This window comes from Parasteatoda tepidariorum, chromosome 5 (genome assembly GCF_043381705.1).
Source record: "Parasteatoda tepidariorum isolate YZ-2023 chromosome 5, CAS_Ptep_4.0, whole genome shotgun sequence".
In the NCBI taxonomy this organism is placed as follows: Eukaryota; Metazoa; Arthropoda; class Arachnida; order Araneae; family Theridiidae; genus Parasteatoda; species Parasteatoda tepidariorum.
The window spans coordinates 11,396,896-11,417,047 of NC_092208.1; the positions used below are offsets into that span (position 1 = coordinate 11,396,896).

Genomic DNA, 20,152 nt, shown 5'->3' on the forward strand with positions numbered 1-20,152 from the left:
CAATGTAACGGCTAACTTTTTATTTCAATTCAAATGTAAGACTCATTAATTCACTGTCGCGACAAAATCGAAAACAAAAATCCATTTATAACTCTTTATTTTTTATTTCTTACCACAAAAATATTTAAGTTACTTGGTTATACTAACTCTCACTGGTTATACTCACTCTCACTTTTTGGCGATTCGCTTTCGCCAAATTATTTTTAAATTTAATATTGATTATAGGGGGTTGGCTTTGTTTTTTGGTTATGCAATCTTTCGATAATTCCCCAACATTGGATCTCTATCCATGCTCCTAACTGTCCGTTTGGAATAATTCATTCACTTTTCTATTGCTAATTATTGGCGAAGGGCTGGGCTGCCTTTTTGGTCTCCCAGTCCCGACTGTTGATTACAAATCTTAACAGAAATTATGTTAAGAGAATGATTATTTTGATCCCTATAAGGGACTTCTTTTCTTTATTTTTATATTTTTGAATGTGGTCACAATTCAGTCAACTCAATAAATAAATTTTTCCTTAGCGAATTTTATTAATTTATCTGAGATAATTATCATTATATTACATCCAAATTAAGATGTATCCGTAACGTTCAAAAGTCAAAAATTGGAATTATGATCATCATTTATTATTACCTTTCATTTTACGAACTGTGCATTTTTTAAACAGAAAAAGAACACCATTCTATTAATCAAATATCACTGAATGATTGGCTAAGACTCAGGAGGCTTTCTTCCTTGTCTGGTGTATAAAACAATGCATTTATTCTTAACGACAGAAAGAATTGCTTGTTATTTTTAACTCGAATAACTTTATCGCATTCAATAATCACTTCAAATCGGTTTAAACTAGACCCAGGAAAAGAATGGAATAATTGGAAATAAGAAAGATTGACAGTTACCTTGACATTGAGCTATTTAGGTACACATTTAAAGAAACACTTATATAAAATTGGAAATGACATTTTAGGAATGTTAAAGTACGTACACTTTAAAACATTTTTCAGTTTGTTCCACATTGAACAATTCATATTCAACGATGTATTCCGTTTTCAACGATGAAATTTTTTATTTTTAAATACTGTTAACCTATTTTTTTAAAAAAACTTTCATGAATTTAATTGTGCTGCATTGAAACAAGTTATTAGTGAATATGAAACTATCTAATTCTGCTTTTTATCTATTGGTTTTGATTCGTAAAAAAACTATCTGCATTATAAACGAATGCAGTTTTTTTAAGTCAATTTGTGTAATTAGTTCGATACTTCTGGAAATATTTTTTAGAGTACTTTTTCTTTTTTAAATTATTAAAATAAAAGGAATAATTAAACTTAGAAAAATGAACAATCTTTTTTGCATTTATGAATTTGAATGATGAATTAGTTTTTTTTTTTTTAGTAATCATTTAAGACATTATAATTTTTCACGTCATTATGAAAAACAAAAGAAGCAAACGATACTGTAATTCAGTACTTGTAACTTGAAAAGAAGTGAAGTGATTATGCCTAATCATGTGATTTAAATAAGATTTAATTGCATACCTGGTAGCTACGTCATGTGTGTGTGGAAACTGATTGGCTTTTAAACCGAAAACCTGCCACGATTTACCTACGATGACGTCACTTGCAGGTATCCAATTGTATGAAGAATAGAGTTATGTGGAGGAAGAATAATCATGTAAAATAATAATTAATCAAAAATTCAATAATTGTATCGAGAAATGTAGAGTTAACCAATATGTAGAGTTCAAAATGCACAGGCAACATGTAAAGTTAATTATTTTCGAGAAACCGTCGGCATTGTATATGTAAATCGCTTAAAGAAAATGCTTTCATAAATTTTGACAAAAATCTATTCCGATATTTATACATATTTATTTTTATTTAAAAACGATTGGATCATTCCAATAGAAATTTCCATGAAGTTATTCTGGTTCTAAATATTTAAAAAAATTAAATGATTTAAACAAAACTGTAGTAGCATTTATACATTATTGATGACTGGCTATTTATGAGTGAAAAAACGAGAAAAAGTTAATTCTAATTACTTTGCAGTTGATAAAATAAGTAAACGATTTAAAGAAAAAGTTATTTGTACCAATATTCATGCATTTTTATATAACTGGCTATTTATATGTAAAAACGTAAAAAAATATGTTCCGTTTGCAGCTCTAAAAAATGTTTGCAAAATGTAATTTTTTAACAGCATTTTATGTTATTTTCTTCTTTTCATAAACGAATCCGGTTTTATAAGTTAAAAAATTTGTTCCAGTTTATTCAAGGCAGATTTCTTTAAGAGTACAATAAAAAAAGCACAAAGATGTAAACAAATGTTCTATTAAGTAACAAACTCGTTTAAAAGGTTTCCTCTATTTACATTTTTAAAATTATTTTTACCTGTCATGATGTGAATATCAAGATACGTATGCAGTCATTTCTTATGTAATGTATAAAGAGGAAATAATGGTTTTTAAAAATAAAATCATAATTCGTAATTTCCAATAACGATGATATGCGATTTACAAGGAAGTTACCCGAAATGCCACTCGCTAAATTTTTTTACAGATTGTTTTTTAGGTGCTTAAATCGTATCTATTTTTTCGTCTTTTTTTAAGTATTTATCTATTAATAATTTATTGTTACATGTAAATTATGTAACTGTAATATATATTTTATGCAATTTATTTTTATTATATAATTCATTATTTATTAATATTAATTAAAAACTATATTTTTTATCTTCAACTCGTGGCCAAGTTTAATTAATTCGTTCTGTAGAACAGCATTATAGATTGAGTAAGGATACTTTAATTTAAAACTCTTCTCCTTAATCGGAAAGTTAAATTTTTGCTTTTTAAAAGTCTAAATTTAAAAAGAAATAAACTGTCGACTTACACTGTTAAAAATTCCGAACCACGTTTCACCAAGAATTAGTATTCATTTGCTGGCTACATAAAACGGAGCTCAATTTTATCAAATTTTGGTATTTTTACTAGCTCCAAATATCAGTATTTGCACCAAAAGTAGGTGTTTTGAAGAAACAAAACCCTTATTTTAATTCTTTCTTTCTTTATAAAATAGAGGAAGATTGCACAATTGTTAGGTATTTTAAAAGAGCTCAAATGCAGGCCAAGGTATAAGTATTTACTGTGACAAAATTATTTATCGAAAGTAGGTTATTTTATGACTAACTATTTTCCAACCAAATTTAAAAACTCAACATTAAAGAAATGAACTTTAATTCATACAAACAAGCCATGTATCTAACTAAATTAGTAGAAAGAAGCAACATGCATTAGTCGTCCCGATACTCCGAGACCGAGTTGTAAAGAAAATATGGCGTCGTAAACAAATATCGTTTAGTTTACAATCACCTTCAAAGTTTTGTGTCTTCTACCAAATTTTGGTGCAGTCTTGCACCGTGGAAATATTTCTCGACCATATTTCAAAATTTACGGTGTAACTGAAATAAAATGATCTTTCATTTAACTAAACTTTGGGATCATAAGAGACTTTGCACCAAATACTGGTTACAGATTTACCGAGTTTTTTTTTTTCAGAGTAGAATAAAGATTCTGTTGTTTTGTGAGCAATTAAATTCTAAAGTTTCTGCGCAGTTCTGCATTTTAGCAGCTTTTTTTTATTCTACCATTTATTAATTGATTTAGAACCTATAACGAGAAATCGTTTGAAATTAATATTTTTATAGGTATCTTAAATGTGATTTTTTATCTATTGGCGAAATTATTGGGATTCCTTTTTGCCCAAACTTACATTTTTCAATAAATGAATAAGAGAAAACTCTTTATACTTATATTTTCAAAGCTTCTGTGCAGTTCTGCATTTTAGTAGCTTTTTTTATACAATTTATTAATTAAATTAGAACTATAACGAGAAATCGTTTGAAATTAATATTTTTATAGGTATCTTAAATGTAATTTTTTTTTATCTATAGTGCATTTGGCGAAATTTTTGAGATTCTTTTTTGCCCTAACTTACATTTTCAATAGATAAATAAAAGAAAACTCTTTATACTTATATTTTCACAACCAAAAAAACTAACTGTATGAAAAAAAGTTCACCTTGGTTTTCAGTGACATTTCCGGCACCTTCATTGACGGTAGAAGGAAAAAAAAATATTTGAGACGTAACGATTCTGGCTGTGCAATGTTTATTTGAAACTCTTAATGATTTTCATTTTTAGCATCGGAAGCTTTGAAAAGCATAACAAAATACAAAATGCGTATGTGATTAAAGTATTATATCTGTTAACAGTGTTAACGGATTTATTTGATAAAAATAGTAACCTTCATTAAAAGTGAGTATAATTTAAATTTTAATATTTCTGCACTACGTAAACGATAATGTAATGTGTCAATGAATGCACTAATGTAGGTTGTATAGGTTCAACTAATCAAGCAATATGAGAAAAAGAATTCCTTTTTTAATCAATATTTAAGAAATGGAACATATTATTAACATCGAAACATGAGTGCAAAATAAATGTCAATGTTTCTGCACTACATAAATGATAATAAATGTGTCAAAAAATGACTGCATATTAATAAATTCAACTAATTGAGCAATGTGAAACAAATATTTTAATCAATATTTAAAATGCTGAATATTTTATTATTGTGATTAGAATCAAACATGAATAAAAAATAATTTTTAATGGTTTTGCACTATGTTAATGGTGACATAACGTGACAAAAAATCGCTAATATAAAATGGATTCAACTAAGTAAGTAATACGAGAAGTTTTTTTGTCAATATTTAAAAAAAAACTGAATATTTTATTAGTATGTAATTAGCATCTAAACATTAATTAATTAAATGCTTCTGTTTTGCGTAAACGATAAATTGTGAGGGAAGAAAGTAACGAAAATTCACTTATAAAGTGTAGATTTAAGTAATGTAGCATCATGAAAAAAAACTATTTTTATCAATATATAAAAAATGTTTTATTATTATAATGAAGTGTTTTACAGTTTTAGAATGGCATTGTATAAAAAAACAAAATGAAAATTCTCCACATGAGAATGAAGATATAAAAATGTCAAAATACATGTCTGTCAAAAGTATATGACAAAAAAATTTAGTTAACATAAATTGTATAATATAAGTTGGTTTGGATAATTTAACAATTAACTATAGAATATGTTAAATTACATCGCAGCTTCATCCATAGTTTTTTTTATTCGCTTATTTGCTTACATTGTACTAATAAGTAAAATAACTTTTATAGACGATTTGTATAAAACGCTGTAATCCTTTTTTAAAAAGTAATAATAGAACATTAATTCTTTGCTTTTACTAGAGTCCCTAATATCTAACTTTGTTAGAGAGTTACTACGCATGGGTAATATTTCCTGAATTTGTCGAGAGCTAAAATTTACTGGAGTTAAACGACGCGATCATTTCCTCGTTGACTTATAAGTGATGAACAGGCTATTTTCATCTGACTGAGTCTCAAAATAATAGATATGTGTACCTTTTATTGTCTTTAAAATTAATTTTAACAATTCAAAATGTCTATCTTGAGCAAATATAATGTTGAAAAAAACCCTTTTTTCTGAAATAATTAGATTTTAAAAGCTATGATAGCTCTATACTTATCACTTTTAACAAGTTATTTATGTCATTACACGCTGAAATAATTGTTAATTTTTTTGATAAAAAGTTTTCATGCTAGAAATTGTTTCTAGTCGAAAATTTCGCTAACAAGTTAAAAATAAAGTTATATTTTTACATTTAACGAGTTTAATCTGATCAACAATTAGCTATACTTTGGCGTAGTTTTGTGTCTCTTGGCTGGGAAAAGAAAAACGAAGCCTGCAGAATTTCAATGCTTATTTGCTATTTTTAATTAATTATGCTGATTTCTCACCGGTCATATTTATGCATTAGATTTATTATTATTTTTTTTTGTATTTTTTTTCTTTGATACTGAGATTTTAAATATTTTTTATCAGTTTCTTCCTTTGTTTGTATTAATCTTGTAGGTTTTTTAAATTAAACACTTAACTTATTTTCGTAGTTTTTTTTTTATAGAATTGTAAACTAGTTTTTTTAATGCTAATTTATTCTAAAGTTCGAAAGAATCGTATTAAATTTTATATAAATAATTTATGAATTTTATCATTTACATTGTTGTACCATTTGTTATTTTGAGTTTAAATTGAAAATAAAAATCTGGATTTGGTCGCTCAATATTCTATGAAATAAACTTAAGCTGTTATATTAAATTTTTCTTTAATGATAAATTTCAAGATTCTTTGCTCTACAATAAAATTATTTTGAAGCTAATTCTCCAAAAATTATAATTAACTTTTATATTATGTGAAGAATTCTACACTTATTATTTTTAGAATCACTAAAACTGCTGAATACAGTTCTATTTAATATGTAAAGTAATTATTTTTACAAGGAAATAGCTTGCTTGCTGTGATATCGGCTCATATATTATCAAAATGATGATAAATCTTTGATTTGATAAATTTTCATAATGTAAAATTCTTATACTAGTATTGATACATAATATCACTCTGAATCTTAATGAGTGTTGTTTATGCACAGTATATTTTTCACAGTATATTCACAGTATATTTAGTGTTTAGAAGTTGATCATTAAAAAATAAAAGCGTTGTTAGTATTTATTTCCTCTTAATTTAAATTCTATTTTCTGGACTTAATCATACAAATATTTTTTGAAAATAAGTATTCAATAAGTACTACAATATATGGATTTTTTAAAAATTGTTTCTGTTTAAAATAGAAATTTGTGATAATAAAACAACATATAGATTTTTTTTTAAAAAAAAAGCTATGTTTTTCTAGCGAAACAAAAAAAAAGCGAAATTTTTTATCGGTGTTAAAAATCACATCCTTTTTCGAAAGACTTTTGAAGTTGATTATCGGTGACAATAGATTAATATATATTAACTTTTTGCTTACGGCTGGTACAACTGATGGTCCAGAATACCGGGTGCTATCAAGCGCTGTTAACCTTTTGCTTACGGCTGGTATAACTGATGGTTCAGAATAACGGGTGCTATCAAGCGCCGTTAATAGAAGATAATAATAGATTGATATGTATAATAGATTATTAGAAGTGTATTACGAAAGTGATATACCCTACGATTCTTGTTTTGGTTCTGAAAAGTTTTGTGCCTGATCATGTTTGATGGAAAGTGTTCAAAATTTCTAACAGTAATCGATTAATTTTGTGATCAATTCTGATTACAGCTAGCAGGAAGTGATTGAAACTTGTATTGTTGTGAAACACAGAGGTATACCCTTACAATGTGAGCACTCTAGTAAGTCAGAAAGTGTTTCGAAGTTTGACAGGCTTTAAAATCCCTTGGGCAGTAACTTCGCGTTAAATTCTATTTGTCGGAAAATGATTGCAAATAGTGTTGTTATCCAGCATAGAGCTTGAGTTAAAAATTGAGCTCTAGCTAGTCTTAATGTGGTTGGAAAATTTCGATTGGCGATAAATTCTGTTGGTAGCGGCCCTGGGAAATGATTGATCTTAGTATTGACGGAGCACGGAGCTTCAGAACATTGACTGCTCTAGCTAGTCTAAAAGTAGTCTAAATTTTGACTGTAAGATACCATCGAGTTAGTAAAAATTTAGTAAAATAAAAGGGGTATTTCTATTACGATAAAGATTCAACTGATGAAAAGAATAAAAGCAAAGTTTTGCTAATCTAATTTTTTGTAAAGTTATCAATAATTTACTCTTTGAAATAAAATGCTTTTCATGTTAGTGTTTTATTATTAACATATCTTTAATTTTATCATCTCATTCTAAAGTAAAAAGTAATAGTAAAAATCTTTGATGCAGCGAAAAGTTCCCTAAGAAAGTTTGTTGAGACTAACAGCTGGGGTATTCATCAAATTTCATGTCAGTGTGCAATTTGAAGTGAATATATTTGAAAAACCATGCGTAACCTCAAATTTCGACTTAAAGAACATGAATCAGGAAATCAAGTGAATAATATATTTTTTATAGAAAAATTGAACTAATCATTCATCTGAGTTTTTTTCTGTTAAAATCAATCTTCGTTTACTGACCTTGATTTCTGGTAATCATTCCATATCTTGAAAATTTCTAAAAATTTAGTTAATGATCTTTCGACCTTAATTTTCTACATCTTGCACCTTAGGGTTCCTGTCCAAAAACTTATACCAATTTTTTACTCCCTTTCTTTCATAATCTTTTACAGGCTGGTTTTTTCTCTTATTGGTTAAACTACTTCGTATTTGTCTTGTTACATTCTCTACTGTGATTTTGTGTTTAGACAATGAGGAAGGTTCTTGTTTATGAAACCGAAATTATAGTATGTCCATTCATACGCATTTATTTATGCTTTTAATGTTTTTATTTTATTTCATTTATATAATTTTGTTCAATTTTTTTAATTATTCATTATTTAATTATTCACTTTTAATGGTTTAGGATTTTGCACTTTTCGCCATATTTCGATAGCTTTTCAAGTGAATCGGAAAGTTTTTCGCACACAACGATACAATTCGTTAATTCTAAGTGTAATTTCGTTCTAAAAATAATTTTTAATAGTTACTTAGAGTTTTTCATTAATTTATTTAATTATAATCGATAAAATTTTGAATTCTATGGTATATGAATTTTTGCTTCATTTTAAAACACGTAATTTGAAAAGACAAAAAATATGATTTGAACGAAAACAATCCAATAGTTTCGGAGTTATTGAATTTTAAGAACTCATATATCCGAAATCTGATTTCTCGAGAACTATTCGACCGATTTTTTTGACATTTAAGCGAATCAAGCACTTCAGCCAATATAATAATTGTTTATTCAAAGATGATTTCATGCAAAAAATAATTTTACATATTTTTTTTTGAATTATTTTTTTTTAATTTATTAATTTTTGAGAAAAAAAAATTGAAATTTTAAGGTATATTAAACTTTTATATATTTTTAAAACTATGTTATTTTAAAAAACAAAATTTTTTGCGGCTAATCCTTCCCTATATTTTGAAGGGCAAGAATACAAATCTGTCGAAAAAAAGTTTGTTTCATTAAAAAAATATTTATATTGTGCTTGTTTTCATGACAAAAAATATCTTCTTTGTGAATTAATAAGCCTATCTAAAATTTTCGCTTTAAAATTTTTTGTGTTAACGCGATAGCCTGGACATTTGATAAAAAGTTATGACGCTTCGTTTCTTTATTTTGCTCTCTAATATTACCTAATTTAGCTACATAATATTAACTAAAAACCTCCGGCAAATTACGGATTTGATAAGAAAAAATTTCAGTGCTATAAGGTTTATAAAAGTATGTAAATTTTTTTAAAGTATGCAATTTTAAAAAACAAAGATCTTTGCAGCTACCTTTTCCCCATATTTTGATGGGCAAGAATACAAATCTGTCAAAAAAAATTTTGTTTCATTAAAAAAAAGTTTCATTTCTGTTTGATTTCATGATTAAAAATATCGTCTTCACGAATTAATTAGCTTAATTAAAATTTTCCCCTCAAAGCGTTTTGTGATAACGTGATAGTCTGAACATTAGATACAAAGTTATGATGACGTTTCGTTTCTCACGCTAATATTAACTAATTTAGCTACTGAAAACCTCCGGCAAATTACAGATTTGATAAGAAAAAATTTCAATGCCATTTGAAAAATTAAGCTACTTTCCTTCTTTCTGAGCAAACATGATACTTCCTTATTGTAACCTTCTTAGTTCTTCTTTTTTTTTTTTCCTTTTCTTCTTCAAATTCTTTAATAATCTCTGCGTTCAAATGAAAACAATAAAACTATTTTATTTTTATCACGATTTGTGATATATATTCCATTCTAGCCAGCACTGTTACTGAAACGATTCAGGTTTTGCGAGAATTTTATTTTGGCGAATTTTTTGTGAAGCGCCCTGTTCAACCGCTTTAAAACTCAGCGAGACGAAACCAAATTCCTTTTTGGCGAGAACCCACACGTTAGAAACTTGCATCATTCCTTGACATGCCTCATTGCGTTAATGGAACACAATTCTGAATCTGTATGTCACTGTTAGAGGATTGTTTCCCAAATTCTATGTTCTATTAACACCTGATATTCTCCCAAAATGTTAGCCAACAACATAAATGTTTCCTCTCATTCCAATGGATGCATGCATTTAATATCGTCGATCGCTAATGGACACTGTCCACTGCATTCTGATGACCCAGGGTGAGATTTAATTGAATTTCACATTAATTTATGCTTCGTAAATTTTTTAAAAAAATATTTAAACGTATGAACTCGAGGAATTTAAAAAATATCTATAAATTATTGCTCATTTGCAATTGTCATGAAGTAAATGTTTTTATTTTTATATCATGCTTGATTAAATTTATAAAAAAAATTCAAGTGCTATTTTAATTATGAGAAATTGTTTTATAAGATGTAAAGTATTACTTCTAACTAAATAATGAAAATTGATTATTGATAAAATCATGACAAAATATTTAATGTATGAATATATATTGTTTATTTAAGGGTGAATTTATATGAGCTTTTTAAAATGATATGTTACAATTCTGTTTTTTTTGGGGGGGGGTCTAGAAAAAAACGTAAATCTATTATTTTTGCCAGTGATGCTTTATTAATTGTGGTAATGGGTACCCAATATACAATCGCAGGTACATTGGTCATTTTTTTAACGGCAACCAAGAAAGAATAATATTAGTTATTTATTGTAAATCAAACATTCAATTTTCAATGACACAATGTTGTTGAAATTTCCACATATTAAAAATCCAATTTTATTGTTTGAATGCATATGTATATATTCATCCAGAAATGTTTATGCAAATAAATTTAATGTGTTTTTTTTAATGTGTGAAAGGGCAAAAATAGCACTCATCATTTTAAAATGCATGAAAATTTAGTACAAAGGTGAATTTCAGACTGAGAAAATAAAATAAGCCACGGAAAAGGAAAGATGGCGCTAATTTCATTTGAGTAATCAATTGCGTAATCAAATCAAATCATCATGCAAATTGTCATTTTGCGTAATCAAATTATGATTGAAGAAGTTATTTTTATTATTCCAAAAATATTTTATCACGCTGGCATTAGGTAGATACTTTTGGAATGGTTTTGGATATATTTTTAACTGTTATTTTAATTAGTTAAAGCAATTCACAGCACAAATGTTTGAAAGACTTGTTTCGTTGATGTAAAAAAGGTGTAAAAATATTTTTCATTTTATTAAACGTTGTAAAAAAGACATGCAAAATAAAGTGTAACGAAAACAAGAGAGGAACACCCTCATTAAAAATTCATGCTTTAAATAATGGAATGAAATATGATTTTTAATTAGAATAAAGTAGATTCATTAAAGCTATTTTAAAAAGAATTCAATTAATTAAGCAGAAGTAACTTAAATTTATTTATTTTTATATATTGCATAAAAACGCTAAATTTGAATTTTTCACCTTTTTTGCATATTGTAGAATGTTTTTATAGTGTATTTCCTCGTATTTTGGTCATGAAAAAAAATCTATTTGACTCGAATAATAAATATTTTTGGGCCATAAAATTGGTCAAAAATTTCCTACCTTTTTTTTTTAATTTCATAATTGTTATTAAAAATTCCGACTAACAAGGGCAAATCCAGTAATATTTTTACATAGACAATCGCTTTGTAGTAGTGCACAAAGTGGAAAAAAAACTTGCATTATTATTTTTTAAGTAATAGTATTGTACTAAATGTTGCATATTACATTGGACGCTGTTTCTCAGTAGTGTAGAAATTTGTCATTGCTTTTTTTTATGCAAAATAATATTTCATTATTAACTATCATTATACATAAACTCTTAATGTTTCTATTTTAAGGTCTAAGACAATTTACTTCTTTATTTGCAGGCGAACACGGTCTTTAAATGCACCCAGTCCTATTTGTCAGTTCGGACCCTGTGGCCGGATAATGAAAAACTCTGCTATGGTAATGTAAGTTGTTTATTTGTTTATCAAAATTATTTATTTTCATCTTAAATGAATTAATTTGTCATTGAAGAAACAATAACAGTTTCAGCATTTCATACTAGTTGTTTTTTGAAAACACTGTTGAAGTTCAAAGTTCTTCAAATTGCTGTAGTTTAACTCCGTCAAGAGGATAATCACTTATATGTGATCACGTGATTCTCTTTTCTTATCCCACTTGATTACATACTAAACGAGCCTTTCTGACTCCAGCTGCCCAAGATTACACGAACATGATCTGAATACGGTTCTCTCGTATTTGTATGCGCACGTACTTTTTAGTACATATAAAATAGAAATGGCCATGGAATGTTTCTTTTTCCATTCGCCAGTCTTGAATCGCTTAAAGTAATATTTTCTCCATTTAATTTTAATTTGCAACTTCATTTAATGCTTAATAAAGTATTTATGACATATTTATGAAAAACTATTATGAGATCTTTTATTTTTACTCAAGACTTGCATAAGTTGGCTACGTGTGAGATTTTTAGTGTTAAATTTATAAAGGAAGTTGATTGTTTTTTTTTTCCAGTTAGGTACTCGAATATTGGAACTATTTAAAACAGGTGAAGACGATACAGGGGTAGTTAACTTAGCACGCTACTTTGCATTTAAAAATATTTCTAAAAAAATCAGCAAGTTTTGCACTTTTTGTTCTTGTGTAATAATTAAAAATTATTAGTTTTTATCTAAACAAAGGTAATTTTACGATAAATAAATAAAAATTCACAATTAAAAAAATGCTCCTAATTGACGAAAAAGGGGATTTAATCAAAAAACCTATGGAGGTACACGTGCTCCCCCTGCGCCCCTGATTTAAAATAGAAAAAGAGATATAACGAACATTCGGTATTCGGCCTATTTGGTCTTTTTGCCGAATACTCGGTTGATCGATTGATCAGGCAAGTATTCGGTGAAGTTTTTTTTCTTTGAATTTGAATAGATTTAGTAAAGAATAATATAAAGTAGTATTTTCAATTATACATTATTAGACGATTACACATTTACGCATATTTGTTGAGTTCTAAAATTCATGTACTTGCAAATTTATGTTATTATGTGCTTGCAATTATTTGTTTTTCTAGAGACATTCTATTTTTAGAATTAAGAACGTTTTTCTCGTTTTGTTTTCTTTCTTTCCTTATTTTTTGTTGCTGCTAATTTTCTGTATTTATTATAGGGCGGCATATGTTTTTAAAGCTGCATTTCTAATAAGACTTAATTCTTTTATTGTAACTTTTTTCCTGTTCATAGAAATCTGTGATTTTCAACGCTAAAGTTACGTTTTAAGAACTAAGAACAATTCTTTTTTGCTTTGTTTATTAATTTTACTTTTTATCGACGTTTTTATTATGACACAGCATTTTTTAAAGAGCGTTTCTAGTAAATTTTATTCTTGAATCCTCACTTTTTTTTAAAAAAAAAATATGGCAGTAGGAAAAAGTCAAATTGAGATTTTGAGCTTTAAATTTTTCATTTAATAATTAAGAATGATTTTCGTGTTTTCTTCTATATAGCCTTTTCTTTCTTTTTTTTTTATCGATAAAAACTTTTGTTTTTATCGACGTTGTTTTTATGACGCTACACTTTTTAAGAGCGCTTTTTATCAGATTCAATTATTTTTTCTTAATTTTTTTTTATTTTGAAAATAAGGTAATTGGGAAACTGAAATGTTTTTTTTCTTCAAGAATTAAAATAGAGTCTTACTTAGTTTGAACAAACAAGATCCTTTTCACTGTCAGAAATTTGTATAAAACCTGTAAGAAAAATTGTCGACAGTTAATAAAAAAAAATAAGTTTATACAATTTTCAGACATTTATTTTCTTAATTTATTGAATTATGCAGTCGTGCTCTTGTATTTTGGCGTGTCCCTTAAAAGATCATAATGTTGTCAAAAAGGATAATGAGTTTTGAGATAATAGAGAGAAGACCTGCGTGAATGAAAAACAGGAGAAAATAATTTAATTTGTGTGTAATTTAAATATAAGAGTCCAATAAAAGTTAAAAATTGGTAAGATATTACTTTAATTAATATGTTGTGAATTTCTTTTTTAATATATTGCCAAGAAGGATAACAGGTTTTAAAATAATAGAGAGAAGACCTGTGTGAATAAAAAACGGGAGAACATTATTTAATTTGTGTGTAATTTAAGTATAAGGGTCCAATAAAAATTAACAATTAAAATTTGATAAGGTATTACTTTAATTAATATGTTGTGAAATTCTTTTTTAATATCTTGTCAAAAAGGATAACGGGTTTTAAGATAATAGAGAGAAGACCTGCGTGAATGAAAAACGGGAGAAAATAATTTAATTTGTGTGTAATTTAAATATAAGAGTCCAATAAAAATTAACAATTAAAATTTGATAAGGTATTACTTTAATTAATATGTTGTCAAATTCTTTTTTTAAAAGAAACAAAGATTATATGGGCATTATATAAAGATTTGGTAAAGGTTATTCGGGCTATTTTTACCCCCTCCCCCCAAAAAAAAATTTCCTTGACGAAAGGGAATCTATTCGTATTCCATGACTATATGGAAATATGCAGGATTTCCTTTGTTTTTCTAGATTGGATACAAAATTACTATGAACATTTTTAACAAGTCGTGTCTGTTACCCGATTATCATTAAATACATTATATGCAGGAACTTTAGTAGCTACTAATTCAGTCAGTTGTTCAAGACTTGTTATATATAAAAAAAAGACCAAACAACATGGAAACAAAACTCAAAAACTACTCAGGTTGTACACTTTAGGATTTAATAAAATATAAAAGAATTTTTTTCGTTTCATTTACATATACACTGTTAAAAATTCCGAGCCACGTGACACCAAAAATCGGTATTCATTTGCTGGCGACATAAAATGGAGCTCAATTTTACCATATTTTGATATTTTCACTAGCTCCAAATATCAGTTGAAGGTTCCACCAAAAGTAGGTGTTTTGAAGAAACAAAACACAGTTTTTTATTCTTTTTTTCTTTTACAAAAGCAGAGGAAAGTTTCACCATTATTAGGTATTTTTAAAGCGCTCAAATGCAAGCCAAGTTTGCTGTTTACCGTAACAAAACTATTTACCGGAAGTAGGTTATTTTATGACATACCTCTAACCATTTTGTACAGCCAACCAAATTTAAAAATTCAGCATAAAAGAAAAGAACTGTAATTAATGCAAATAAAACATTTACCAACCTAAATAAGTTGTTGCTGTTGTTTTTAATGCCAGTTGCAACACGGGCAAACCTGCTTGGTGAACTCCAGCAAATTTAAGGCACAGTGTGCGTTTCGTGTTTTTCAGTGGCGCCATCTATGGCCAAGAATTCGACTTTTGCCACACCATACGTCGCACCCGTTTTACAGACACCGTCAAAGTTTTATGTCTTTTACCAAATTTTGATGCAGTCAGCTGCACCATGGGAGTATTTCTCGATCATACTTGACAATTTATGGTGTAACTAAAATAAAGTGACTTCTACTTGACTAAACTTTGGGATGATAAGAAACTTTGCACCAAATACTGGTTAAAGATTTACCGAGTTTTTTTTACAGTGTAGTAAAAAAATAATTTTCTTCAGATGCATTGTCAATAACACTGAATTAATGTTCCAAAAAAATAACAGTTAATAAATGTCCGTTTTTAGGACAATACAGGATCCTGCGAGTCAACGACTGACATGGAACAAACCTCCTCTTACAGTCCTGGTGATCAAGAAGGTTCACGATATTGCAGTCATTCAGCCATTCATCGATCTCGTCAATTGGCTCATTTTCGTAAGTACTATGTTGCAAACATTTTTACAATTCTTATCGAGTCTTTGAATTATAAATTTTCAATGTATTCTGCATATTTGTGTTACATGTGTTACTCACGTGTTATGCGTTATTCTATTTTTAATAACATATTCATACTCAGAAATTTAATTCACTCCCACTTTTGGTGATTCAACAATTCTTGATCTCTCTATTTCGTTATTCTTTCTAATAATTTCTTCACGAAGTCGCTTGCCTTTTGACAAAACGTAAAATCTGAGGTATTTGTTTGATTAACAGTAGGGCATATACCAAATTATGCTAAAGCCCAGGGCTAAAAAGAATGGGCTGGTTCACTCCTTTGAAGAAACTCTCGTCGTGCCAATCCTCCGATTTTCTCTAGTGACGTCACTTGGGCGCAAAGCTCGCACTTTTACTTCAAGAACAGAGCGTTCGGCCTTACTAGTTCTAACTAATATTGTAGCATTTCTCTTTGTGACATATTCTAAGACATTGGTTATTTTATATAATGACTTTCTTCAGTTTTGCCGTGAATTTACAAAATTTTAAAACTATTAACAAAATGCCAGCTTGCGCGATTGCAACTTGCAAAAATTCTGATAGAAGAACAAAAGGAAAAAAATATAATTTTCTGCGTGTTCCCTAAAGTAAATGAACAACTATGTAAAGAATGGATTCCGAAATGACACAGTTAATATAAAACAGCAATACGTTTTTTCTATCGTTAAGAACTTTAATAAAAATTTGTTCTCCAAATAGAAACCGCCTCGTTACTTCAAAAAGAAAGACATGTGAAAAAAATTAAAAAATGGATAAAGTCAAAGAAAATTAAAATGTAAATAAAAAGTATAAATAAAATATATAGTATATAGTTGAAATTCTCCTAATTTCATAACATATTTTTTAATGTAGTTATTCTAAATATTTATGATTTTTTTTAAAAATTATATTCTCTTAAATTTAAATATCTATAAATTATATCATCGTAAATTTAAATATCTATAAACAATTGTAAAATTTCTAATGTCATTATGAACCTAAATTATTATTTTGTTTCAGTAATTAGCGTTTAAGGTTGATGTTTCCTAATGATTAAGTATGAACAAATTGCTATTAACGACATATTTTAAAATCAGGGATTCTAAATTTAACTTAACTTATCGTTATAAAAGAATATGTAGATAAAAAAAGTGTCGATATATGCTTTCATTTTTCTTAATAATTAAAGTTAAAACTGAACTTTTTAAAATAAAGTATTTATAGTGTCATTTTCGCCAACTAGTAAAATATTTTTATAAGTTTAAAATAGTATTCTCTTAATATACTGGCCAAGAAAGTTTTTTTAAACTATGTTTATGAATGGAAATAATGTGTTAATTACGTAAAGTTTGAAAGCTAATAACCAGAAAAAGTCTAACTTATTTTTACAAAGAGAAAGATGCAAAGTTATCATAATATCTTTGCGTGCGATCTTCCGAGATCTGCGGACACAGTGACGTCATGAGGGAAATCGTAGCTTCAGCTCTAAGAGCGGAGTGAACTAGCCCTTCTATTCTAAAGCCGACCTTTTTCGGTGTACCTTTTCTCAGGATCTAAACAGATATCAGTTTTTCTTTTCGCAGAACATTTGTATATACATGTTTACACTGAGATAACTGTTAATACATATCTTTGGCAGAAGTTTCATAACTCAAAAAGTATTTCTGTTAACGCTAAAACATTATCACAGCATATAACTGATACAATCCCAAAAAATTTCAAAGTTATATCATAAGTAGTTTAGATAAGGTACATCGAAAAGGTCAGTTTTAGCATTTTATATGCCCTACCGACTCCCCTTAAGACTTTTGCATCGTTTTTTTTTCTCCAAATAATATTACAATTTAGATGAATGAGTAGATAAATATTGGAAATCGGTATACTATATTTATCTAAACTACTCTGGTACGCGCTAGTTTGGTGCTGCTTATAAAGTAAATATTACTGTAAAATGTATTGTTCTGCTGGCATGAGAACTCCTTCTGACAGAAGAGACACGTGCTGGTTGTTACGAAAATAAGTCTTATCCAGTTGGCATGTAGAGTTAACAGTTTCACGTTTGTGTGAGTTGCATAAATCCTATCATTTTCCCTATTTTTCTCATTAAAAATGGTTTTGCTCTTGTTTTCAGACCAGTAAACAAAGTCAGTAGGGAGGAGTTCTCGTGATAGCTGGACTGTCCTCTCAGCAACAAAGTTCAGAAAATCATTCTAGAAAAGTACTCTAGATTGTTATGAATTGAAAGCCATGGTAAATTTGTTTTCATCACCTATGGCATCATGACAGACCTTCCAGAATTTTTTTTACTTGATATTAAAATCATTCGCACTGCTTGAAAGAACGGCACGGGTGCTAGTACTCTTGTTTGTCATACAGAATTTCCGAAATTTGATTTCTGGGAATGATTGAGAACTTATTCATTCATACCTTTTTTATTTTATGTTATATCACCTTTTTTATTCGATATAACGCATAATCGATATGATACAATACTCTGACACTTTTGATTAAATTTGTAACTTAAAAATAATGAAAATAGTCAAATTTAATAAAATATTCATCCGGAACATTTTCCAGAAAACGGTTTTGTCAAAATTCGGGAAAATTCACTATCCATTTTTTTTTTTTTATTGCAGCGTTTGGTTTTAGTGAAGTGGACGATGCAACGATGTAATTTTTAAGTTGAAAGCTCTCAAACTTGATATTTTGTTGCAGGAAAAACACATGCTGGTTTTCGTAGAGGCATCTGTACTGGATGAAAACTATCTTCTCCTCAATTCATCATACACACCCATTAAAGAAAAACTCTGCACATTTAAAGAAGGTAAACACACGCTGTTTTATCCATGTTATATTAATATTGTTATAAAGAATATCCCGAATAGAATCAACGATTAAAAAAGCTAAATAAAGAAATAAAGAGAAAAGTATGGCTTGCCGAGTTTTGTTTACGAAATCAAATATTCTTACCCAAGTCTTACAAATCATTATTATATTCGTTTCCAGATGGCGATACTAACTGAAAAATCTATAAAACAATACTTTCAAAATAACCGTCATTATCAATAAAAATGCAGCCTGAGAACAAAATTAACAGACTCCAGTTCAAATATTTCAGATAGCATGATCTTACACCTATCAAAAAAACATTGTTTCAGCCAGCAGCCCCATTTGTTAACTCAAATTCTAACTTATTTTGAAATCGGGTGAAAATAATTTAATGGTTTTCCAGGCAGAATGCAACGAGATGTATGTTCTTTCGATGTTTTTCATCTGCCTATTTTTCTAATCATCAGCCAATTTTGGTTTTATTTAAGAATAAAGGGAGTCACAATGTCTGATTAAGGCACTGAGCTGTCATTGTAAGGTACTAGAATTCGATCCCCCGTGGCGGCTTGCAGACCATCCATCTTCCGACAGATGGATACTGGCTTGTTTGGGATGTAAAGGCGGCCTGTGCGCTTTTCCAAGCCACAATCATGCCGTTGGTTACGAAATTATGTAACCTTAACATCCATGGGACCCGCCGTCCACAACGGACTGTTGCGAGAGTGCTTTACTTTACAGGAATAAAGGACTTAAGACTGCAAACATGGAAACTGAAGCCAAACACAGAAATTTATACTGATGTACAGTGCACAAAATAAAAAACGGACTACCCCGGATAACTTTTGATCGAATGATCACGTTTTGAAACTAAATCTTAATGATCCGAGAGGGTGACCTGAAATATGCTAATTAATAAGTACAGGCGATAATTAAATTAGGAAATCAGACACAAAAACGTACTTTCTCTGAATAAACATACCGTTTTTTCGATGGATTCAGATTAATCACTCCAACAACATAGGGGGTAGCCGCCATAGAGAATTATGGTTCTAATAGCTTGTTCAGAAGGGCGTTTCAAAGTTTAGACCCTTTAACGTTAATTTCCCTTTATGCGTATTTCGTAATATCTCGAGAACGTTTAAAGCGAATTGAAAAATTTTGGCCCACAATTATAAAATTCGTTTGTCCAAACATAATTCCACCTAAAAAATAAACTTTACTAAATATTTATTATATTTTATTTTTTCATTCATCAACAGCCGAAAAGTTTTTAAATTGTAAGGTAATCAATTTTTTACATTATTTTAAAGTATCTAATTTTACATGGCAAAATACCAAGTTTGAGCGAAATCGGTAGAACAGTTTCTGAGATATTGGATTTTAGAAAAATCGTATATTTAAAATTTGATTTCTCGGGAACTATTCAATCGATTTTGCTCAAATTTTGTACTTTGTTTTAATTTGCTCAAATTTTGTAAAAGTTGTATACCTT

The 20,152-nt window shown here is 28.3% G+C and overlaps 1 protein-coding gene across 15 annotated transcripts in view; it reads left to right on the forward strand.

Moving 5' to 3' along the window:
* Nucleotides 1-20,152, forward strand: part of LOC107438973 (NAD kinase) — a 66,269-nt gene that overhangs the window by 32,573 nt on the left and 13,544 nt on the right. For 11 of the 15 annotated variants that reach the window (XR_006225589.2, XR_011636816.1, XR_011636818.1 and 8 more), the window contains 3 exons: nt 11,900-11,983; nt 15,663-15,792; nt 18,547-18,655. Coding sequence is in view for 10 of the 15 variants with exons in the window: in XM_043046096.2 (XP_042902030.1) it covers nt 11,900-11,983; nt 15,663-15,792; nt 18,547-18,655 (323 nt within the window). In the remaining 5 variants the exon portion in view is untranslated. Of the gene's footprint in view, nt 1-4,184; nt 4,316-9,776; nt 10,219-11,899; nt 11,984-15,662; nt 15,793-18,546; nt 18,656-20,152 lie in introns of those variants that run through there. The other 4 variants (XR_011636819.1, XM_071180996.1, XM_043046098.2 and 1 more) reach the window with 4 other exon arrangements.